At 40.9% G+C, this 25,357-nt stretch overlaps 1 protein-coding gene across 5 annotated transcripts in view; it reads left to right on the forward strand.

Annotated features, from left to right (window-relative positions):
• Positions 1–24,979, forward strand: part of LOC115239209 (kazrin) — a 128,538-nt gene extending 103,559 nt beyond the window's left edge. For 3 of the 5 annotated variants that reach the window (XM_029813604.1, XM_029813605.1, XM_029813601.1), the window contains 13 exons: positions 766–1,140; positions 1,443–1,819; positions 8,044–8,250; positions 8,641–9,022; positions 10,973–11,062; positions 12,449–12,665; positions 14,003–14,270; positions 14,502–14,849; positions 15,000–15,123; positions 15,385–15,529; positions 18,375–18,567; positions 20,200–20,226; positions 22,903–24,979. In XM_029813604.1, the coding sequence (XP_029669464.1) occupies positions 766–1,140; positions 1,443–1,819; positions 8,044–8,250; positions 8,641–9,022; positions 10,973–11,062; positions 12,449–12,665; positions 14,003–14,270; positions 14,502–14,849; positions 15,000–15,123; positions 15,385–15,529; positions 18,375–18,567; positions 20,200–20,226; positions 22,903–23,157 (3,008 nt within the window). In that variant the 3' untranslated portion in view covers positions 23,158–24,979. Of the gene's footprint in view, positions 1–765; positions 1,141–1,442; positions 1,820–8,043; positions 8,251–8,640; positions 9,023–10,972; positions 11,063–12,448; positions 12,666–14,002; positions 14,271–14,501; positions 14,850–14,999; positions 15,124–15,384; positions 15,530–18,374; positions 18,568–20,199; positions 20,227–22,096; positions 22,118–22,902 lie in introns of all 5 variants that reach the window. The other 2 variants (XM_029813602.1, XM_029813603.1) reach the window with 2 other exon arrangements.
• Positions 24,980–25,357: the final 378 nt, after the last annotated feature.

The raw sequence follows: 25,357 nt of genomic DNA on the forward strand, positions 1-25,357 counted from the left end.
TTTCCCTGGAAGAAGGATGCCAACAAGCCCACTTAAGGGAGAGTGACCCGCGTGTACATGCAAATTCGGGACGAGTACCAGTCGCCGTCTCGAGTCGATCAATCATGCGCTTCACGTAGTGGTATTCGTCGTCGGGATCGCCGGCCGGGCCGGATCCATCTTATCGAATTCAGTGCATCCTTCTCGGGTTCGAACGGCACATTTCGATAAAGGCTCTGGCTTCATTCCAACGATTTTCTCTCCGCTCGCCAATATAAGTCGTTCTCGGTTCGCTGCTATTCTTCTCTTCGTCCTATTTCGCCGCTCATTTCGAATCCTTCTCGAATCGAGCTTTGTAAGAATCGTATTTACCGAAGATCGTCCTGCGTTATTTAAAAGAGAATTATTCGGTTATGAAATGAATGCGATTGAATTACATTGCATTAAACTCGTTGCCCGTTTGAAATTAATTAGTCAGCGATTTAAATTACACGCTGATTGCAAATAAGCTTTCCATAAATCCATCGTGCGGCTAATTGAACAAAACACATGAAACTTATACACGATACGGTACATACATAATTATGATACGGTTTGCGTTATTGAAATAAAATTGATACATTATAGCACGAACGTAAAACTTCAATTATTAAAAAAATAATAAATGTATAAATGTATTTATTTATATTTTGGAGTGTTGAGATATTTGTAGCATTTTATAAAAACTTTTTTATCACTCGAAAAAGATTCGAAACAAATTTTTTATTGAGTTTTTCCCTTCGTCAGAGCGAAGAAATGGCTCGCCCTGCCGTAGCCCGAGCGAGAAGGCCCGTCGACCGTACGCCCCCGCTTTGGAGAAAACGCGGCTGGGTGGGTCCGGCGGCAGCGTGGATTCCCGATCGGGTAGCGCGAGCCCGGATCGGGGCTCAGCTAACCGGGGGGGTGGTTTTCTGCATCGCGGCGGCAGCGACCGTTCCAGCGTGGAGCGGCTCCGGATATCGACTAACCGCGACTCCCTGCGATCCAGCAAGGAGATGAACGACCACGACCAGAAGGACGCCGATAAGGATCTGGTGGACGGCGACGCGCGTGGCGACGAGGACAATGAACCGCCTGGACCGGCACCGGGTAGCAGACCGTCGTCCCCGGCTAATTCCCTCGGTGGGTAGTCCGACCTTTAATTAATGGCGCCGATTATTAATCGATCCATCTTTTTTTCGCATTTCGATAGTATTGAGTAGAAATGCGGGGATTATCTCGGGTCATCCATTGAGTTATCTACTGAGAACACAGGTGCTTCGGTTCTCGTTATATCATTCCGGAAATACATGATCCATTATAAAAATTTTTTCGCAATCTATTTTATAAGAGAAGAATAAATTAAATATTCGTATTAATTATAAATTTATATATAGAAGAAAATTATTCTCTCTCTTGAGTAATATATTTTCTTCGGTGTTTAGGAATTGGCGATCCGGTGGTGGCGTCCAGACTTTCCAACATTCACGGCGGCGGGCACACAGAATTGGCCAGCGCCAGAAGATTGCGACTGGAGAACGAACGGCTGGTGGCCGAGGTCGCGAGGTTGAGGAGGTTGTTGCTGAGCGGCGCGGCGCGTGGCGAAGTCGGCGCCGAGGACGCCGTGATGGAGGAGGAGGCCCGCTTCGTCGCTCTGGAAATGGAACTGCAACACGCGAAGGAAGCGCTGCAGGCGTTGAAGACTGACCGGAAGCGTCTCAAAGCGGAGAAGTTTGATTTACTCAATCAGATGAAGGCGCTCTACGGTACCCTCGAGGACAAGGAACGCGAACTTCGCGATTTTATACGAAATTACGAACAGGTGAGTCTCAGCGGATAACGTGTAATACTCTTCGTATGTGGTCTGTTGAATACTTTTTTTTATTTTAATAACACGTAATCGTTATATCCGGCGTCGGAAAATATCGTAGAGAATGATGATGATAGCGAAAAAATGATGGCGAATAATAATAATCTCTTACGAGATGATCAAGCAATCGTTTCGTTCCCTTAGACGATTTAAATGCGGAGCTTAATATATCTTCGAAGAAAGATATATGTTTGAACAAAATAGAAATCAATTCTTTCTTTCGTGTAAGATAGTTATAACTTTCGATTTATACGAGAAGGTTCCGATGGAATCGTGTTAGAAGATATTGGAAAGATTCCATAATTCTTTCAAGCTCTGACAAAAATGTTCTGGAATTGGTTTTCTATCCGTTGATAACAATCGACGGCGTCTCTATCTCTCTCTCTCTCTCTCTCTCTCTCTCTCTCTCTCTGAAAATTATTCGGGGGAAGTCACGTTCGAGAATTTTAATCGTGACATTTTTGCATTCCACGAACAAGGGAGCAGTAAACAGTCGAGAAGTAACTCTAATGCCTCTCCGCTCGCAATTTGCATGTTTCATATAGAAGGATCGATTTTCGATAGGGGCTGCGGTGATGAATTAAGGAAAGGCGATGGCTATGAAACCGAGAAAAATACGACGCCGTACTTGATATTTATGAACGTTCAACTATCAAAATTGCCTCGACGTCGCTATAATTTCCTCTCTCTTTCTAACTCGTCCTTTTACCACTATTGTAAAAAGAATTGTGCGAAAAAAAGAAATTTGATATAACGTAAGAAAAAGAGATTATATACGAAAGATATGTAATTAAATTGTTTGAACAACAATTTAATTATTACGATATCCGCTTTAGGATGGCTTACCTTTATGGGTTTTATAATTCCGGCAGTGCTTGAAATAGCATTAGCGAGAGAGAAAGAAAGAGAGAGAGCGGCTACTTTTTTTTCCAGGGTAATATATTAATTGCCGCCAGCATAAAGGGACGACGCTACATCGAGCGTGTGTCTTTAGCATTTATAAATATCCTTTGATATCATTTTGTGCCGTCGCTGTGCATTTCCACAACCTTTAGCATCTAGCGATATCCACTAGCGATACTGTAATGATTTCTAATTTTGAGTTTTTAAATCTCAACGAAAGACGATAAAGATGAAATTGTATCGATAACATTAGAAAAGATAGAGGGAGGGAAAAATAAAGAGGAATTTAATCTCGCCCGTTTCGTTATCCTAACTAGGTAGGTCGCTCGAGAAAATGCGACACGACTTGACGCAGGATGAACGTTTAACTATTAAAGCGTAACAAAATCCTCTGCTCGCGCGCTAAAGCGTCCAGCTAATGAAAATTGAGAGCAACGCGAGAACGAGCGACTAACGAAACCGCTCCGCGGCGGGTTTTAATTTCGCCTCTAATGCGTCTTTATGAAGCGACGCGGAAATATCGAGAGAATGAAAGAGAGAGAGAGAGAAAAGAGCGAGAGGTAGCTTCACCGTTGTGTGAAAATCTAGTTAAAAAACTTTTATATACAATCGGTACCGCTCCAGGCAGTTAATCAGTAATTAGCTTGTTACTTGAAACTTTATTAAACCACGAGCGGCAGAAAAACGTCGTTTACAGATGCCTGCATTGTCAAACGTATATTGAACTTGAAAAAAATATATTATGGAGAAGAGAATTTATAGAAAAGGATACAAATATATATACGCGACGAGAAAGAGAGAGAGAGAGAGGAACAGAAAAGCTATCAACGATTGAAGTTGAAGTCACGCTCGACGGTTGCTCGACCACCGGTTTCAATCTTCTCATGCGCGCATGTCGAGTTGGCAAGCGGAGTCGGTACACGACGGCAATTTTGTCCGTTAAATACTTTCATTAAATTTGCCGGAATTTCTCATTTTGCCGAGACCGTTATGACCGAGTCGCGTGGGGACGCGGTCATTTCAACTCCGTTAAACGAACAACGGCATCCGCCAGCACCGACGAACGTCACCGGTCTCTCCGTGCACCAGGTCCATTGGACGCATAATCTTTCAATTTCGTTGCTTTAAAAAAAAAAAACGCATGTATAATCTGCAGAGAGTTTAAGGTCGACAAAACGATATCAGATATCGAATTTAGCCTCGAGCTAAATTCGAGATTTTTTCCCGGGGATGAGAAACACGAGGATAGTGAAACTCGTGGATGAAATGTCATTAGCGCTGGAGGAGACTCGAGGACCGACTTCGAGAGCGCATCGTGTATCAAGATTGCCCCTCCCCCGGTATAACGGGACCGTTTGGTCTTAAGCCAATGTGTAACGATGTGCCGAGACAGAGAGAGATAATGTGGCGAGCTTTTGTCGCTACTGATTGTTATCAACCCCGGAACAAAGACGCGGTGCAGCCTCGGTTCTCGAAAGACCCGAGAGCGATATTCCCGAAAGGTCTACGTAAAACGGCGCACTCACACAGACGTGGATTATTAAGCACTTGAAAATACCCGGCCACACACACGCACACACAAAAGCGCTTTGCCTTTAATGAAGTTATTTTGGCGAAATGAAAATGAGAATATTAAATTGAAAAATAAATTCAAAGACATCCGCACGAGATTTAATTTGACGACAAAAAATAATTAAATTAAAAAAAAATTAATTTTAATTATATAATTAATTATAAAATAAATTTTAAGTATGTCAAGCACACACATATATTTTACAAAAATCTGGAAATTATTTACGGAAATAAAATAAAAAAGGATTTTATTAATAGTATATGATGAGAATTTTTAGATAATTTTTGAAAAGTAATTAGAGGATACAATAAGATGAAAGAACAAGCAATCTCCCTCTCTTTCTGTCTTTTACTTGATTGGAAATTTATGATAGCAATCATTTCGCGAAAATGCCTTTTTGATGGTATGTATTTATGAGATAGTATGATTTCGCGCACGTAAAATGTTGAGAATAATTAATATTTATTGTATTATCTCCGGATGATGTTGCTGTGCGAAGATCAAAAGAACCACCATAATGCTAGCCGCGGTAATGTTATTGATGTTTTAATAAAAGTATTATTACTCTGCGCGCATGATATCGACGGAGCAACCAGCAATTAATTATTAAGATTCTCCGCTTTTGTGACGTAGGCTTAGTATTCTTTAACGCGAATATTAAAAATGCAATCTTATAAAAACTTATAACGCGAAATATAAACTTGTGGTTGAAAATGCTGTAACGAACAAAAAGAACACCACATTATTATAAAGAAAATTAGTACGCGAGAAGAATCGCACGACTACGCGATTGTTACACGCAAAAAATATTACATGAAATATTTAATAAAATTTTCTTTAAATATATATTTCTTAATAAAATTTTTAAAGAAAAAAAAGAATTTCATATATAATATATTGTCATATGAACCATTTTCATTGGTATTATACATACATTTTAAACACTTTGCATAAATATTTAAAACATTCCATATATTATATATTTTGCATATAATACATATATTTACCATACTAATTACCATAGTGTTTATTCTATCAAACTAAGGACAATGTTTTCCATTTGACACACAGTTTGATCTCGCGAAAGTGGAAATTTCGCTGCTACTTATTTGTCTAACAGAATGACTTCGTTACTTAGAGAAAGGTTCCTGATGAAAATATCAGACTAAACGTCACCGACAGCAGCGGTGTACGCAAGCGCTGTAAGTTTCCTCTCATGTCGCTCTTGTCATACCGAAAAAAATGTACGCGTCGCCTCCGGTTTTACGATAGTTTTCTCTCCGTAAAGCGCGCGCCCGTCAATTTTCTTTTATCTCCCTTTCTTCTTCATTTACACTCGTTCTTTCTTTCTTTTTGCGTAATCCACTTTATCTCTCTCGTGAGTGTCGACATATTACTGAGCCTGGTACACAGACGCGTCTTATAATTTTCTATTCCACGTTGTTTTCAATTTTCTCCACGAGAACACGGCGTTCTCGAGCAGAAGAAGCATTTTTTCCATTATTTAATTTCTCGAGATAACATAATATCTTCGCAATTGCTTATAATTATTTCTGAAATAACTGACAAACTCTTCCAACTTTTTGTCCAGTTTTATAATTTAATCAATTTAATTAATTAATGTAATCCTCTTCAAATTTTTGTTTCACGAATTTGTTGCACAAAGAATAATATAGTATATAAAATTTATTTATTTTTTTAATAAATTATCCTCGATTTACATTAAATTTCATATTGTCTTGAATTTGACACGTGTCATTCAATACGGAGGAAATTTTGACCGATGTAGATATGCGTGAATAAATCTATATTTTCGCGTGCCATCTTCTTTAATCTTCTCGCCTTTGTTCGGTTTCGCGAGTCTTGACATGCTTTCCGGTCCTTCCTGTTTATCATCCAATGTCATACCCCGACGATGCGCTTATGAAACGCTGATGGAATTACGTCCTCGCTGCGCTGAAGCTTCCAAACTACTTAGGTTTTTTTCTTGCAACGCTCTGCCACGGAAAATTGTAGACATTATCCGCACATTTATATACAGTAGCCCGCTTTCAAGGAATTTAATATGCTTGATTGCTTTATGAATGTTTATGAACACAACGATCGCGCTGAAAAATTTTAATAGAAAAGAACTCTGTGCGCGTGTACAAGATGGTAATAAAAAAAAATTCCTCGAATTCTTCTTATAATTTCTATGAAGTTTACAAAATGCTCACTCTTGTATTATTCTCTGAAATAATTTATCAGCGGTATATACTCTATCTGTAGGATAAATCTACCGTAAGTAAGATGAATTAGTATGGTGTGAGAGAGAAAGAGTAAAATCTCGGGGAAACTTCCGGTGTCTTTCGCGTAAATGATGTCGTACTTTCCTCGTCGCAATTATAACAAACTTTGCTCCAGGCGATATAGACGCAATAGTTTTTGAGGCTGAAGCTACGACGTGCTAACAACCGACGCCCGAGTGATTCGCACCGCCTGTAATAACCGTGTTGCCGCAAAGTTTAGCCGATAAACCTTGCTGCAACACCTGTTATACATACGACAGAGTTACTTGCGCTCGAGGAAGAGATAAGTAGATTAACTTTGCCGTAGAGTCGATATCGTCGACGGAGTGGCTAATGGTCGATGGTAAACGTCACGTTTATTCGCGTACTAAAATATAATCGAGTTAACTGCCTTAATCGCGGAAAACGCATCCCTGTGTTCTCGTCGTGATTCTCCCGTTTATTTAATGAACTTTGACCGTAGAATTTCACTTGAGAATCTTTCACGCGACATAAAGAAATTGAGAATATATTTATATTCTCAACGCAAAAAAGGTATTATTAGCTTCATTTTCAACATAATATCTATGACAGAAAATCAAAATAATTTTCTTGTTCATGTCCAGTTTCGTAAAAAATATACTTTATCATTGGATGAAAATAATTTGCGCCGCGCTCATCCTCGATTATTCCACTTAACCGCGCGTAGTTACATCCGTGTATTAATTATGCTTGCAACGTGAGACGGAATTATCAGCGGAGGACGTCAAATCGTGCATGTCACGTGCGTATCGAATATGCGGATCTCGAGTGTCGTTCCGTCTGTTGTTCACTCCGGGCGACACGCTTGAGATAAGCAATGACTGCGCGAAACAGTTTCGCGAACGGCGGGCTGACAATTTCGCGAATATCAGCTGAATATTTGTTCTCGAATTCAGTTTGATTTCCAGCGGCTATTTGCTCTCACCGCCATTATTAGTTTGCCCCCTGTGTCGACAAAATCATCGTCCCGTCAGTGCGCGGCTCAAGTTATTTCTCGTCGTATAAATATCGATTATTATATCCCCGCGCGCGCAATCCGCCCCGAGCCCGTAATTAATTATTAATTCCGCAAACGCATTACAATGTTGATTTTACAACGTCGAAATTAACATTGTTAAACATAGTACTAAAAGTACTGACAGTATTAAAATATAATTATTTTTCGACGACGAAGATATAGATATTTTTTTCTTCGGAGCGATTAAATTTTCGACGTGTATCGCGAGACGGAGGAGAAAGTTACAAGGATCGAAATCGCGGTTTGCCCAGTTTGCCCTTGATCGCCTGTGCTCCTCGCGATTTTCGGAACACGCGCATGCCACGGGTAGATGGTGAAGGTTTTGTGGGAGGAGTTACTGCCCGGACATGGTCCTTTTGACCGTTGATTGCAGCGGATGCGGGAGAACGAGGCGACCCTGGGACGTCTTCAGCAGCAAGGAGCCGGCATACCGTCGGAGGAACGCGAACGGGAGAGGGAGAGGGAACGCTGGAGTCTTTTAAGGGCGGCGAGAGACGAGGCCGATCGAAGCCTGAGCCTCGCGGCTAGTTTGGCCGACAAAGAGGCCGCCCTCTCGCACGCACACGCGACCATAAAAGAGGTGAGTCCTGCTTGTCGAACGTATAATTCTGGATCGAGTTTAATATCGATGGGGTTCGGCTTGGCAAATTCGAGAAAAAGATCGATGACCGCAGATGGGGAGAGAGAGAAATTACAATATATAAAAATTGTAAAAAAGTTAAACATTTCTCGTGCGTAATTTAACAGATCACAAATTTAAATAATTATTTGGTATCTATTCGAGAAAAAAATGATATAACATGGTCAGATGTAAATATACATAATTAGTTATGAAAAAATCCAATAACATATGTAATTTTTTATATAATCATATGTAATAATATCCGAAATTTGACACGATATGATCTTATCTTTATATAATTATATTCAGGGGATTCACATTTCGAAATATATTTCTGCATTAATACAGCTACAACGTCAGCTGGCGGAACGCGGCGGCGGCGGCGGGATCTGTCTGAGCGATCAGGAGTCCCTGGTGTCGTTTCCACGTGGCAGCGTAAACGGCGCCGCGACTCCCGGCGCCGGGAGTAGCAGCGGCGGTGGCGGCGGCGGTGGTAGCGGAGGCTGCGGCATCATTCCCCACGTGAATTCGCAGCCTCCGTTGGGCATCACCGAACTCGGCGTGTCCGTGGGTAACGCGGGCGTCGGCGTGGGTGCCGGAGGATCCTCCGGCGGCCAGGCCGGCGATCGCGGCAGCTGCAGCGCTGACAGCGGGGTCCGCGGGTCCAGCGATCGCGAGAGCGGCGGTGCAACCAGCGTCGGCGGGAATCTCTCGGACTCCACGACGGACGGTGAGTTTTGACAGCGTTTGAACACTGCTTTGGTTTTTCTTCTTTTCTTTTAGCTCTTCGCACGAAACAAAAGAGATATATACTTAGATATTAAAGGGGCAAAGGGGGAGAGAATTGTGCAAGAAAAGGGAGAATTTTAAAACGAACCAACTACATGTCTCCCGTAAATTGTTTGCGCGATGAGCGCCTACGCTTAAGCGCGGAATTGCCCTTTTCTCTTGCAGCATTATACGAAATGAGTCGAGTTAATTAATTTTTTTTCTCGCTAAAATCTTTCTTTATGATTAAAATTTTTTTAAGTATAAGCTGCGCGCGTGTGTGCCGTGCATTAACGTATCTTTTCATAAACCTGTTCGGGAGAGAGAAGGAGAGATTTCGTTTTTAATAATAAGAGTATTTAGGTTTCTTATCTATCTACGTTTATGTTGCAGCGATTATACGAGATGAGTCGTCTCGACTATAATTTTTTAGATTTCGTAGAAATCTCTTTCTCTGATTAAAATTTCTTTAAGCTGTGTGTGTGTATGTGTTATGCATTAATATTACGTCAATGTATCTTTTCGTGAATCTATTCGAAAGATTTTGTTTCTAATATTTCTAATAAGAGTAAGCTTTTTATATATCTACATTCATATTAAAGTTTAATTTTGATCTCAGTTTTAATTAAAATAAATATAACACTCTTGTAGCATTATATAATATCGAAATACGAAGCGACGTAGTCACTGATTTCATAATAGAATCCGTCCCCAAAGACGCGACGCACCAAAAAAAAAAAAAAAAAAAAAAAAAAATTCGAAGAAGTATGTAGATCTATCTCTAACGTTACTATTAATCACAATCGTAGTGACACCCGCTTAGGAGATAATGACTCCGGCGTTTAGGTGCAACGAGCTCCGAGATTAATCGTCTAGTTAGAGGGGATTGCAGTGCACATCCGGCTAAGTACCGGTTTGAAAAATAGTCTGGCGTCCGTCAGCCGCGAATGTTAATCGAACGTAGGTGGTGGCGGTCTAATCGAGCACGCTTCCTTCATGTATTATTCAGCCAATCGCCGTGCCGTTGCATCAAAACGGTTTGATCGATTGGGTTCCTCGGGCAAACATTCGCGGTCGCTAAAGAGCGCGCGGGGGCTCGACGCGCGTGCATGATTTTCGCGAAAGCACGAAAGGATGTACCTCGGACACGCACAGGAGAACGCTCAAGTTTCAGGATTATCTAAAATCTTATCGTGTTACGTTATCAAGTTAAATATTTGCGCAGGATATTGCTCTATTACTTTGTTTTTCAACGTTTCTCACGAGAGAAGGGGAGTGCGCTTGAGAATAACAAGAGAGGATTGATGATATAATCGTATAAATAGACTCCTACATTATACAATTATGATTAACTTAATTTAATTTAATTTAAGAATATATGTAATATATATCGTTATAAAATTAACCAATAATAATTAATCAAAGGAGAGAAAGAGAAAAGTTTCATAATTTTATGTAAAACGATAGTGAGAGTTCTCTTTCGAATTTTTCACGCAGCTAGTAATATACCGTGAAATTAAAAGTTAATTAGTCAATTAAACATTATTCCATATGCGCGCGCGAAATTATCAATTAAAACTTTTTCTATTAACCGGATGGAAATTCTCGCTAACGACCGCGTCCGTCATCTCGCGACGAAAAAGTCACGGGCGTCAAATTACTTTGCACCTTCCAACGTCGCGACATGTCCGCCGTTCCACTTTCAGTGGCGAACTCGCATTATCCCCGGTAAGGGCGACGCGCGACATAAAGAACACAAGCTCGCCGACACCAGCGTGTGAGACCTCGAGGAAAGCTCGTTCTTGACAGCCCCCAGGGAAAGCAAAGGCCTCCGACGGGGGCCCCATCGACACATCCCCGCACTCTTCCTCCCTTCACTCGAAATTGATGTCCTTTATATATTTCCGCGCAGGCACGCCGACAATTACGGTCGAGGGCAGCGGTCTCGACATGGACAGCATCTCCGTGGTATCCTCCATAGCACCACCCCATATATACCAATGTAAGTGTCCAAGAGCATAAATCATCTGATCGTCGTCGTCGTCGTCACGTTACCCCTGTCACTCTCTCTCTCTCTCTCTTTCGCGCTCTATCCCGGCTTCCATCTCGTCGTGCCCTCCCTAATCGACGACCTATGCTGCTTCTCTATGTGCGTCTATTTTCCCCATATATACCAATGTAAGTGTCCAAGAGCATAAATCATCTGATCGTCGTCGTCGTCACGTTACCCCTGTCACTCTCTCTCTCTCTCTTTCGCGCTCTATCCCGGCTTCCATCTCGTCGTGCCCTCCCTAATCGACGACCTATGCTGCTTCTCTATGTGCGTCTATTTTCTCTTTCCCGATACCCTCCGTCTTCTATCGTCAACGATCGCAGGGTGGCCGGTTCAGTCGTTATCGATCGAGCGCGCAGGATTAACGATTAATCGTTAAAATTATTTGACACGATAATCGTACATCGCGTTAAAGCATTTCTATCGTCGTATGCTTCTCTCTCCCGTAAAAATCTTCGAAAATCACGACGACTCGAAAGATCGATCGCTATCGAATTCCGGTCACCCTGTAGTCATTTATCTCTTGGTATGTGTGTTCGTAAGGTATGCGTGCGCCTTAAATACGGTGAACGGTGGTTTCGAAAGGGATCGAGGGCACTCGGCGAATAAATCATCGTTCTTCTCGGTGCGTAAGGAGCCTAAACCGGTGCCGAGAGGGTCCCCCGAGGATGTGTCCTCGATACATAAGCCCTGCCTGCTACACGGCTCGAATGCATGCGCATGCACGTATCGCAAACCTGACAGATGACAAGAACGAGCTATGCCCACGAGAAGGACCTTTTTTGCACTCGAACTCGGATCGCTGCACGACGCGCTATGTGTTCTTTATGTGACTTGCATCGATTACCTTTCGCTATGTCATTAAACAGAATAATAGCTCGAGACATATAAGACTTTGCCGACATGCCGAAATGATCTTTAACATAAAAGAAATAGCGATATGTTTAAATAGACTAAATGATAAATAAATAATTGATGGCTTTTGCGTCAATGATCTCCGATTTAATTTTAATAACATCTTTAATGATATTAATGCCAATTAATTAGTTCTCTTTCTGCCATATGTGCATCTCTTTTAATATTTTTTCCTTAAATATTAATTTTCTCTCTAACGTGACATATTATAATTAAGTAACTCGCGTAGCATAATTCATCGACGGTTCTCCATTTATTAATACGAGTGGGGCTTTCGCATTTATATCCTTCGCATATCTCGTTACATTTCTATGCAATCTACCTCTCTATCCATTTATTTTCTGTTTTCGTCCCGAGAAAATTGTTCTCGAAAAAAAAAAAAAAAATGATACGACGCTCAATCGAGTTTCGTGCTTTCAGCTGCGACCACGCCGAAAGATTGCAGCCCCACGTTGTCGCCGCTGAACGCATTCTCAAGGTCCATGGACAATTCTTCGCTATCACGATCGGTCGAGCAGCTATCCAGCCCGCTGGAATCCGAGCCGAGGAGGAACAAACAGCCGCCACCTGTCGTCGCACCTGCCGCGCATTCGAGATCGTCCGCCACTCGCGGCGGCACATGGGGATCCATTTCAAGGTAAGGAGGTCGCCCCGTTATGTACGTTCAAGGATTTTTCCATCGCGCGACATGGAGTCGAAAATATCTCGAAAATGACATAAATTTATAATTTCGAAAAAAAAAAAATATGTATATATATATTATCCTTTATCGATGCTAATTATATATTAATTGAGCGATACATCGATTACATTTAGCTCGTTACGCAAACATTTAATTGCAATTATCGGAGAAATGCGGAGACGGTAACTGCGTGATAAGCGATGCATTTTGCATGTAAACGCGAGCTAAACTGTTCTGTCGCAGCGAATATAATTGACGCGTGACACAAAACGAGCGGTCGCGATAAATTACTCTGGCGGAAAAAAAAGCGAAAGATTTCCACGACGACATCGCGTTGCGGAATTAAATGGAATGGTTTTTCAAGAGCGCACGACAAGTTTATTGATTTTTGCAAACACGCGCTCGTCTGTAACAGAGCTGCCGCTCTGTTCGACGATTTTTGTACTTTGACGACTCGTAGAACGTTACTTCAACAGAGTACGCGATTACACCACGCAAGTCTCTCATTCAGTTAGTCAGTTTCCTAGCAGTGTGTTACAAATAAGTGAAATGAGTTCGTAACACGATAAAAGGGAAACTGCAACTCTGTACAACGACGTTGGAGAAAGATCGATGTAGATTCGCGACGTGTAGAAATAACAAAGACTGCTGATGCAGAAACAATAGAATCCTTTGAAACGGAACGCCTCTTCGGATGCAGAGGAAACATATTGATTTTTCACATCTGGAAACTACAGCCGATATTGTGAAGCTTTCATCCCTGTGTCAGGTTCGCGAGATGATTTTACCTTAAATGATGGATGGATTGGCTCTTTAACTATAAAACGGGTATCGCTCTGATATAGAAATCTCTTAAACCTCTATTATTCCGCCGAATTGGCGAAAGCGACATTAGATTTATCTTCACCAGAAGAAACTAATCTCCTGTTTTCAGTCAGATTTGAAATCAATCAGAATTTTGACATGAAAATGTATTTATTCTAAATCTAAATCGAATTCTATTGTTTCATCATATAATATTTAATTTTATATAATATTAATTATAATTTATTAAAATTTATTCTTTTTTTATCATATAATATTTCTGACAGAGTACACCTGATTAATGACGTATTATCTCGACACATTAAAATAAACAGAAAATTATGCATCTCGCGAGAGGAGGTCACAAGCAGTAGAAGAGAAAGAGAAATTTATGTTATGTAATAGATATTAGCAAAGTACACAAAAGGAATGATATTCCGTTTGAATATCGATATATGTATATGGATCGGTGTTTTCTCTTTTGACAGAGTGTTCGCCCGTTCGCGACATCGGAAGACGGCAAACAGTACCAGTGCTGGAAGCGGCGGCAACGAGGCTGCGGACGGCTTTGATCCATATCGATCGTGGTCACCGCTCACCGAGGAGGGTTACGCCGAAAAACTTCGTTTGCTCCGTGAAGCGGCCTCCGTGCCCATGGAACGATGGCGAGCTCCGACCGTTTTAGCCTGGTTAGAGGTGGCTCTCGGGATGCCGCAATACGGACCACGATGCGCCGAGAATGTGAAATCGGGCAAGGTAAAGGATTTGTCGATTCGTCCTGTTCCACCAGCGAGCTTTTAAGCAGTTTAACCTGTTGATACGAATGCGGAGAGTCTCCTGGAATCGAGCTTACTACTATTAATCTCAATCGCATGTTAAACATATATCTTTTGTACGCAAAGATCTTCTTTCGAGATTTTGTTATCTCAATGACAAACCGCATAATTCCGATCGAAGCACTCATGATTGGTTGACCACTACTTGCAGGTTCTACTCGAGCTAAGCGATGCCGAGCTAGAGGCTGGTTTAGGTGTAACGCATCCGCTTCATCGGAAGAAGCTGCGTCTGGCCATCGAGGAACATCGGCATCCGAGCCACGTTCGGTATCCCTGCATCGCCCAGCTTGGTCATACTTGGGTCAGTTCCGAGTGGCTGCCGGATCTCGGTCTGGCCCAGTACTCGGAGAGTTTTGCCACCAACATGGTGGATGCGCGTATGCTGGACCATCTGAGCAAGAAGGAGCTCGAGAAGCTGCTCGGAGTCACGAGGAAGTTTCATCAGGCGAGCATCGTTCACGGTATTCATCTGCTGCGTATGCTGAATTACGATCGACAGGTGAGCGAGAATTATAGCAAGCATTATATGATCTCATTAAGCCACAGACGATCGCTTTGAAATCGATACTCTGCGAGGATTAATCAAACGACGTAATTGCGCGGCTAAGTAATACCGTTAAAGAGATGACGTCACGCTTTTGTGTGACAGGCGCTCGCTGTCAGGAGACATCAATGCGAGCAGGTTGACACGGATCCTTTGGTCTGGACGAATCAAAGGTTCATTCGGTGGGCGAGGAATATCGATCTCACGGAATACGCCGAGAATTTGAAAGGTGAATTTTGCGTGACAAGCGATTCTATATTCTTAAAAATCTTTCAACCTTGCATATTATAATTTCTCTTATCGTAAAGAAAGTTTTTTACTTCTACATGATTTTTTATCGTAATAATTATTGAGCGGCATATATCTATATTTTAAAAATAAAAATACGCGCGAATGAGAGAACCGACCTTTCACTTTTAATCTCGATAACACTTCGACGAACTGTCGAAATTGTATTTACGATGAAAAAAAAAAGCTATCTTCTCCGCAGACTCGGGTGTACACGGTGCTCTGGTTGTATTGGAGCCGTCGTTCACCGGCGACACCATGGCCACCGCGTTGGGCATACCGCCGGCCAAACACATGATTAGACGGCACCTAACCGCCGAATTGGAAGCGCTCGTTCTGCCAGCAAGGTACTCAGTCTACTGTCATCCAGAAGCAACACTGGACAACGCTCACTAATCGACATGACGTCGCTGTTCTCGTCGTCAACGAGACCGACGTCTCCCCGGAACATTAATCCGCGTTTGGGCGTTCCACGTCTCGAGAAGGAGCCTCCTTAGAGCGCCTCGGAAATTCGATGTTAGTCTCGAGATCCTCTCGAAGTCACTCGAATATGCCTTCAATCTACTTTCACCGCGCTTTACGTGTCAAATAAGAACCAGATACGCGCTCTCTCTAAACAGCTTGTGTCAAGTCACGCAATAAAACGAGCGTGCCTTTTAAGGCTACGGGAAACGAAAGGAGGATGCCTCTCTTTCTTTGAAATAAAAAGACTTATCGGGCTAGTATATTGCGAGAAGCATCGCTTATTGCTAAAATTTCTTGTATGAAAAATTTATCCCTCGATAAAAAATAAATATCGCTGCCTTGTAGCTAATCGCGCATTGGTTAAAAAAAAAGATAGCAAGGAGACGAACTTTCGATCAAACGTGGGAGATTTCGATAGCTAGATAAAGGACAATAAAATGGAATTGAGCTTTTTTTACGTTCGTCGCATAAAGGCGCTCTTTCGAGGCTCCATTTCTCGAGACGGAGAACGTGACAGGAAGGAATAAGGACCGTGTGTCGCTTTACTCTTCATCCCTCGATCGGCTCGTGCCATATGTCGAACGAAGTCGAATCGTATTCTCCAAACGGAAGTAGCAGGTGCAAGTTATAAAGCAACGAACGACACGTCACGCCGGACTCCGCGTCCAAGTCCACGTACGATGACCAAAGTTGAATCGTCGAATTACATCGCGGATCGTAATAAATACTCGATCGCGATATTCGTCTTCGATCTTTACAGCGATCGAGGCAGCAGAGACTTTTGCTAGAGCATCGTCAATTATTTATTTATTTATAGAAGTGCTTTGTGCGCGCGGACAAAATAGTCGATATAGTGTTTTCCCTTTTTTTTTCCTCCGAGACTCTCTCTGAAGTATTCTCGAGAAACTTTCGCGTTTAATCGCCGCGCCGTAAAATTTCCGAACGAGCCGACGCGCGGAATCCTCACCTCTTTGCCGCAAACGATCGATACTCGCGTCGTAAAATAACGTTAGCCCGAAGAGAAAGAGTTGTTACTGTATAGTCGCTGGTAATGGATAGACAGCTACTTTTTCCAGAATTTCTACGAATAAAGTTAGAGATACCGTGTAAGAGACGCGTATTCGTCAACTTCCGCAGAAAGTTTTCGTAATCGACGGAACATAATTTAACGTATTGCTAGGAAATGTCGAGGGGAAAGTTGTAAATATCCCGAGGATCGGTTCGGAAACGAAGGATATGAAGAGGGAGTGCAATTTTCATCTAGATTTTACGTCACCTTCTTTTTTGAATCGCACTACGAGGATATTTATTTCAAATCTTATAGTTCCAGTAGATGAGTTCTCGTTCGTATTGAATGGATGTCGAGTGGCGCTTCAGGATTTCGCGCGCTAACGATCTCAATCTCCACGAACTGAAATATATACGAATAATTGAAATTAAGCTGAAACGTGAACTCCCTTGACATATCGAAATTATAAATAGAGCCGAGAACGCGCGCGCTCGCTCGCTCGACGATCATCTCGATCGCGATCGATCGCGCGAGCGCCGCTAATCACTCGTAGTCTTAATACACACGCCATACCTTGAATATTATCGGGCATACACACACGTAAATACAGTATACAGTATACAGTCGACATATAATGTACATATACAAACATGCGCGATTATGAAACCACCCAGTGGAAACGTGCCGGCCTCGGTACTCTATTGTCGGAGTTACCCGGGGCACAGTCGCAGCGCGCGATTCTCTGGGTCTGCAAGTCGCACTCGGTCGCGGATCCACCGGTAATGTTTCTCTAATAGCTGAGCCGTAGCCCACAGCTGCCGCCTGCACTGCACTGCGCTATGTACAGCACACGTTAATCTTAGTGAACGTGGTGTAATCCTTGGTCAGATATCAGTGCACTCCCTTCTGAACCCCCTGAAAGACACATAGAAAGCGTCTTCTATTGTTAAAGAAACCCTTATTGCATTTTTCTAGCTATTAAATAAATCATCCTGGTGATTGCCCCCACCTCTTATTGTTAGCTTCCCTCCCCATTCCCTCGTCAATTATTAATAATGCGTAAGAATTGTTTTGTTTTTCCTTATCATCTTACGCAGTTCCCCGAATGTTTCTCTGGCCAGGAATCACACCACCAGTTGCATATTATATGATTCCTTTTATCTTTTTCTGATTTGCAAACTTTGATATTTACATATATCTTTGATTGTTCGATGTTTACTCTCGTTGACTGGTTAGCGAGGCTGGAAATGCGTCCCGGTTGGTCTCGACGAGACCATCCCCGGCGTATTTAGCAGCCCAGTAAACATTATACATTATATTCTATATCGGTGGTGCACAAAATGCTTGTGTATGTATATTTATGTTGTATAACTAGATATTCATTTATGAGATATATAGATTCTATCGTTCTATATCGTCGGAGACACCTGCAGCGAGCCACTATCGATAATATCTAATCGGTTATCGAAGATATCGCGGAGAAATTTACAGAACACAAAAAAATACTCTTAATCAACCGAGTATATTCGAGAATCGAAAAAAAATATATGTTCCGCGTGTCGAAAAAAAAAATGCAAAACAAAAATATACACTTCTCCGAGGATTCGATTCGAGAAGAAGGGTATGATAATTCAGAGAGCGGTCGAGGGACGTTCGTGGACGCGTGTGTACGCGCAAGAAGGCGTGCATGAAAAGTGGTGGTGTGCGTGTGTGCGTAGAAGTCAGCTGGAGGTGGTCCCGAGGAACAGCACCGGCGGTGGCGGCCGTCCGATGAGCACCGCGAGCGCGGGCGGTAGTCTTGGTCGCGGCAGCAGGGCCCTGCATCTACAGCATCATCAGAGCTCGTTGTCGGCCCTTCACATGACGGCGAATCACACCGGCACCGTCGACAGACGCAGATCCAGCCTCAGGGTAATGTACTAACGTTTAGATTCAACGAGAGCCTCCCTGGTCATCCGCGTCAGAATGCCTCGATGCCGCTCCCCCGTTTCGCCTGTCTATGCACTCTTCCTGATTCTTTCCAGTCTGTCGTGAAAGATGTCATTTATTACGAGCTAATTGGGTTGTTAGAAAGAATCATTTTTAAATAGCTTTGTGAACGTTTTTCCTGAATTCGATACATTTGGATGATCTTTAATACGCTTCATGCTTTTCTTCCTTTCTTATTATATATAAAAAAATTTACATTGTATTATATATATTAAATTATGTATGTAGCGGAAATTAAATATCGTATAATTGAGTTTTAAGAGCTGGAAGGAAATAAGGATCGAGTGCGAGATACATCATTTGGAGAGTTTTCTCTCGGCGAATTGCTTCCTTAAAAGCCTATGCTTTAATCATGATCATTGCATCCTAGAAAAATTTATATTTTGAGACATGATATCTGTGTGACGGTCTTAATCCTTTCTTATCATTGGGATTATACTAATGGATTTGTTTCTCTCTTTCTCTCATTCAATTTTTAATGGAAATGAGAATGGTACACATTCTTCTGGCTGAATAATTTTACCCTTCTTTACATTGTGTGTATGTGATAAATAAATATTTGATATTTATTTTAAAAAAGATATATATAGGATGTTCTGTAATATTTAGAGTCCACTTCAGGAATTGATTTAGCACTTAAAACAATAAAAAAATTTATGTAAACATATGTCCCATTGTTTTTAAGAGCTACATTAATTTCTAAAGTAGGTTTCATATATTACGAAAAATTCTATATATAAATTATTAAAAAAGCAACCATCATTTTCTGCGATGAATTATTTTCTCGACATATGTTAATTCAGTAAACTGTGTAATTAATATAATGTAATTGAATGTAATTAATTGATAATCGATTGTACAGCACAGACAAACATTATCATTATAAGCATTTCATTTTAAATGCAACTGCATTGCGGAGCCATTTCTCTCGCCTCATTTTCGCATTCACTTTCGCGCATTTCATCTGTGCGATTTATCAGCTCTTTATTTTTATTAATTATTAGCACGATTGCATGGCATTGCTTAGTTAAAGACGCTCGCATAACGCTACAGCGTAATCTTTTCCCATAATATCTGTAATTGACTTTCGTCGAACAAAAAATGAACGATTATTCCGGATGATAATTCCAAATTGGCTTTACATCTATTAAATTTATTAAAAGGTAGAACAGAATAACAAATATGTATTTTATGTTAAAAAAATTTTTTATGATTATATATATAATTAATATTATCATATTTTATTTTTAGTACATTGAATAAAGCATATCTTTTTGTCTTATATATATGTATATGTTTACAATATATAATGCTCTTCATGTAATAAACAAATAAGTAAATAAGAGTAAAGAATATTAATGTTCAATATATTTACAATATATTTTTTATTCAAAAAAATCTTCTCTACTCAATTTGCTATATGAAAGAAAATTCCTCGTTTAGATAAACCGTCAAAATTTTATATGACGAGAGTCAATGACAGAATTTCACGCTGTGAGCTATGAGCTCAACCTAATGTTAATCATTGTCCCTGCATCCTGTGGATCATCGCAGACCTGCAGTCTTCTTTACTTGAAAAAGGTTCGGTATTTATATACATATATATACATATCCATTGTTTCTCTTTCTCTCAAATTCTTTGTACATTGTTCCATTATGCCATAGAAACCCTATTACGGAGTCGCTGCATCGTTGTAGTCGAATAAACTCAGCACGTTTTCGCAAGGTCCTTAATTAATCAGTAAACCGAAATTAAGTCTAACGTGATTATTGATTTTTAAATTATTCCAATCTGAATTTTAATTTGTTTACTTTTATTACTTGGTCGTTTTCCAAATTTGCGGAAGACTTTGCGAAAACGGTCTTTGCGACAAGTGAGCAAGCAATCGATCGTATCTAATTTTTAGTTCTATTATAATCAATTTCTTTACATGATATAATTTCGGAGAAAAATTGTTTTACGATGAAATTCTTAAATGATTTTGTAAAATATTCATATTTATGTATCAAATCGAATGTATCGACAATCAGATTATGAAATGATTTCGATCGATCGCGAACTCGTGTCCCGTATTCTTTTCTAGAAAAGTAAAGTAGGAAGCCCTATAATCGGTATGACAAATGTATCGGCATCGTGGAGCGACAAAGCATTTTCTCGTGAACGCTTCCTCGCTCGAGAGACAAGATCTTCGATCTCAGCGAAGCGAGAAAGTCGGGGGAAAGGGAATATTTTTTTCGATTAACGCGACTAATTGATCAGCTGTTTGTTTGACGTAACGCTTCGCTGAGATTCGGGCGATTCCTATGGATCTCGACGTCGATCGTACAAACCTGGAAAATGCGAGCAAAGGAGTAATCGTGAAAAGGAAAAGTCTGGCGTGTACAGTAAGGGTGAGGCTTCGGGATAATTGAGAAACTTTCGTTGTCGGTCTATTCGATCGCGTGTGCGAATACCGATCCAAGGTCATCCGCATTGAATTAACGATAGAGAATCCGCTTGCAAGGTAAAAGAGAAAAAGACTGATGGAGTACGAGCCTAAACCTTGCAGTCCGGCAATTATAGAGAACGCAACGGATCGCGAAGGAACACATTTTCTCCTTGTATCTATTATCATCTAATAATATACCTCTTTTCCGTCTTTATAACCCAATCAGATTGCCAGACAATCTGCCGCACTGAGAAAAGGAAGTATACTCGCGCGGAGAAAAACGGGTTTATATCTCTCTCTCTATGTGTGATTCTCTATTTAAAATAAATTTTTACAATCTAAGCTTGTGTGTATGCGCGTTGAAAAACGTAACGGAAATAATTGTGTATATTTTTTATTTGCTCGTAGAAATATTTTATTTACTCTGCAAAATTGTTTGGGAAAATAAATTTGTCGAATTAATCCGTTTGATAATTAAAGCGCAAATTTTTATCTGCCGTATAGAAATTAATACGATAAATAAATTAAAGGTATCAGGGGAAGTGGGCGGGGGAGGTGAGACTAATAGATTAATGAAATATTCAGAAGTCGATCGATCATTCCCGGGTGTAGCCGCGGTGAAATTGCGCATTATCTAATCCCGCGATTATACACGCCCATTCTCGGTGCTAAGTACACCGACGTACGCGTTATGCCACATTGTAAACACTGTATATAACGAGCATATACATTAGCCTAACACGTATCCTCCTCATGTATGTAACCAGAGTGTCCCGTGTCTTAAGGTATACCTTTATAGCGAGTAGCGGTTTAAATTATGCAATTACGCAGCTCGATTTACCAGTAGCCAGACGTTCCGTATTATTTATAGCGGGCCATATTATTTATGATTACCGAGGGGCACCGCGGTGCCCCGCGATCGCCCGTCGTAATCGATTGTGTAAATATAAAGTGGCGATTTCAATGTGGAAAATTAACAACGTGTGGATTTCTTAATCGACCTTATTTCGTCCTTTTGCTAGTTGTCGTGGAGAAGCTCACAGGTATGCGTATCATTAATACAGTCGTAAATTCGTATCTATCTCCCATGTAGTGTATCCCTCTCTCGTAGAAGTATCCCTCACTGCAATCCCGCTCATGCACCGTATCATTTGAAAGTTATCGCGATCAGGATGGGCCTGCCGATGCTTGCTGAGGAGTAACGAAACGAAAACGAAGGACTTTCTTTTCTTGTCGTAATACGTCGTGCTTCCATTCACGCAAAAATCACTTTATTAACCAGCGAATCCTGAATCGTGCCTTACATTCGTTGATCCTCGCATTTCAGCCAAAGATTCAGGGAAATTTAGATAACGAATTTAATTACTTTTGTGCAAACATCACAAACATGCGATAAGAAATCGTATTATTAGATAAATTAACAGAGTGCTGAAAAAATTATAGGTATTAAAATTTATATTTAATACAAAAACAACAAGAATTTATTAGCTATCTGACAGTTCAAGTCGCTATCTAAATTTCTAGGCACTCCGTAGCGCCTTTTCACTCTCAACTCGATAATTCCCAAGCAACGCAAAAATTCAAAAGACATGTAAGAGACATTTAAAAATATTTCAATTTTTTAGTTGCTCTTTTTTTTTTTAGAAAAAAAAAAATCTTTAGAAAGTCGTTTAAGTTTTCGCGTTGTCCGAACCAGTTTTATCGGCACTTGGGCATCTCCCGGTCGCTCGTTTGCTCGTAGCTTCGACCCCTCTAGAAAGTCGAGATCCACTTAAGCCTGAACGTATCAATGAATTTCACCGTCTGAACATACGGCGCCTTTTCACAGGGATCCCTGAGCAGAGCCTTCGGTCTCCGGCCTAGAAGCGAGAAGGCATCACCATCGTCATCTTCGGACACCGGCAGCCTCGCCAGCCAGTGCCAATATATGAGCAGCAGCGTCCGCAGCACCTCGCCGCCGCCACCGCAGCTTCCACCGCGGCCGATGACGACCGGCGGTGGCGGTGGCAAACGGCATCGTCGCGTCAAGAGCATCGGCGACATCGAGTACATAAGCACGGCCGCGGTGAGCACCCCGGTCTGACAGGAGGGTAGGCCCCATTACGCGGGGCCTTACCGCAGTCTGAGCGAACGCGGTTACTCGTCCTCCTCGTCCCAGTACTCGGGCTCGTACTCGGGCTACAGCAACGTCCTGACTGGTGGCGAGCAGCAGCCGTATCAGCAATACCAGCAGCAGTCAGGCGGCAATTATTATCACCAGTTACAGGGTGGCTATTACTCGCCGCAGAGTTCCGGGCCGCCCTTTCCGGGGGTGCAGAGATACGGCAGTTTGGCAGAAGAGGCATGGTCGTCGTGCTCCGCCAAGGGAGACGCGGGTGTCTCGAAAGCCAATCCGAGGACTTACTTGGCTTAGCTAGTCGCCGCGACGTTCAAATCTCGTTGAACGAATGGGTGTGACACGACCGGCACATCTGATGAATTATCTATGAAAAAGAGTGCACACCTTGATCTTTTTTGAGGATTTAAATTTTGTTTGTCTTTTATCTCTTTTGTTAACGATAACTCCATATGAATAGCTTACGGAGAAAAAAAGCAGCAAGGTAATATATTTATTGGAGCTAAATGCTTAATGAATCTCACTATATCAGACGCAGGCTGTATATGACTCAAAAAGATGATTATCGACAAGCTATTGAGAATGTATTAAATGTAAGATTCAGATGTTTCATGTTTCGGACGTAAGAATGCTTCATCGAGGTGACCTGATCGAATTTACAATAAATTTGATAAAAGGATCGATGCCTGATCCCGATATCCTCGGCTAATCATTATTGTTACACTGAATCAAAATAATTAAATAATCTTGTTATGTGACGTGACAACTGTAATAGACAATATGTTAACTGGATTGAAACAAAAGTACGAGCGATTTCGGACATTTTACGAGATACGATTATATCCGGGATGATATTCTAATGGATGAGTAAATTAACCGCAGTTATTTTAGAATTATTCACGATTACAGAATAATTATATGTCGTACAAATACCAGGTAGCATATCGTGACGTTAAGAGGTATGAAAGGAGATCTGACCAAATTTTATTAACACATCGAGACATTTATTGATACATACCGACATATATATACCGACGATATATAACGAGGAAATAAATAGAATAAAGAATATACATATAATTATATATGGCCGTAGATAGGATTAAAAAATAAGCGAATCAACAATTTAATTTATTTAAACTATACTGCGATGACAATATCTCGCAAACGTTTCGTCGGAGCAATTTTTTTATTTTTATTATCGCGAATGACAAACTCTCTATACGCCGATATTTAATTTAGATCGTAAATTTATTCTTACGTGTAAGCTAGCGCGAAAAAATCGTCGAAGAATATTTTTGCTTATGAATCGATCTTTATGAACGAACGAATAATTTTAAAAGTTTTAACATGGCTGAAAATGATGCCAACGACACAAAGTAATATCTTTTTCGTATCCCTCATATATGGTATACACGTTTACGTGTACGTTTATATATTACTTTCTATGGATATCTACATGAGTTTCCTACGACCATTTAAACTGGAAATTTTATCAAAGCTGGAAGCGACACATTCACTCACGTCATACTAAATACTCGTGTTAGAAACTAAGAACAACATAAAATCGCATCTCACGAAGACATCTAAGTCTTCCATCATAGTCCGCGGCTTGATAAGATCGAATATATTCCATTCTTCGTTATCCATGTATCGAAAAGAAGAATCGGAAAATTCAATTAATGTTGCAAAAAATTCTTTTTCTATTACACAAGAATCCTTGAAATTCTATGAAAAAAAGACTTATCGGTAAAAGTTTGACAAAAACTTACACCTCATAGATCACTTTGTGTCATATATAAAAAATAAAGTGATCCGTGAGGTGTGTAAGCTTTTGTCAACTTTTAGCGACTTATTCTCCAAATGATTAAACGGATAATTTTTGATTATATATTTATGATATAATTAATCGACTATCGCAATGTGTGAGCATCGGTAGAAGAAAAACATAAACGAAGCGAGTTGTACGCGATGCAATTTAATTAATCTAACGATAAGTGCCAGAAAAAGATATCGAGAGTGCGTTGTAATTTGGCGTACTGCCAAAATGTACGCTTGGCCCATGTGTTGTATCATTATATTAATACGTACAATCTCCTACCCCAATCTTCTACCCTTCTCCCAGTGTTCATAAAAGTCGCAAAAAAGAGACGATATTTTGCAGATA

This window comes from Formica exsecta, unplaced genomic scaffold (genome assembly GCF_003651465.1).
Source record: "Formica exsecta isolate Colony F162 unplaced genomic scaffold, ASM365146v1 scaffold365, whole genome shotgun sequence".
Taxonomy (NCBI): Eukaryota; Metazoa; Arthropoda; class Insecta; order Hymenoptera; family Formicidae; genus Formica; species Formica exsecta.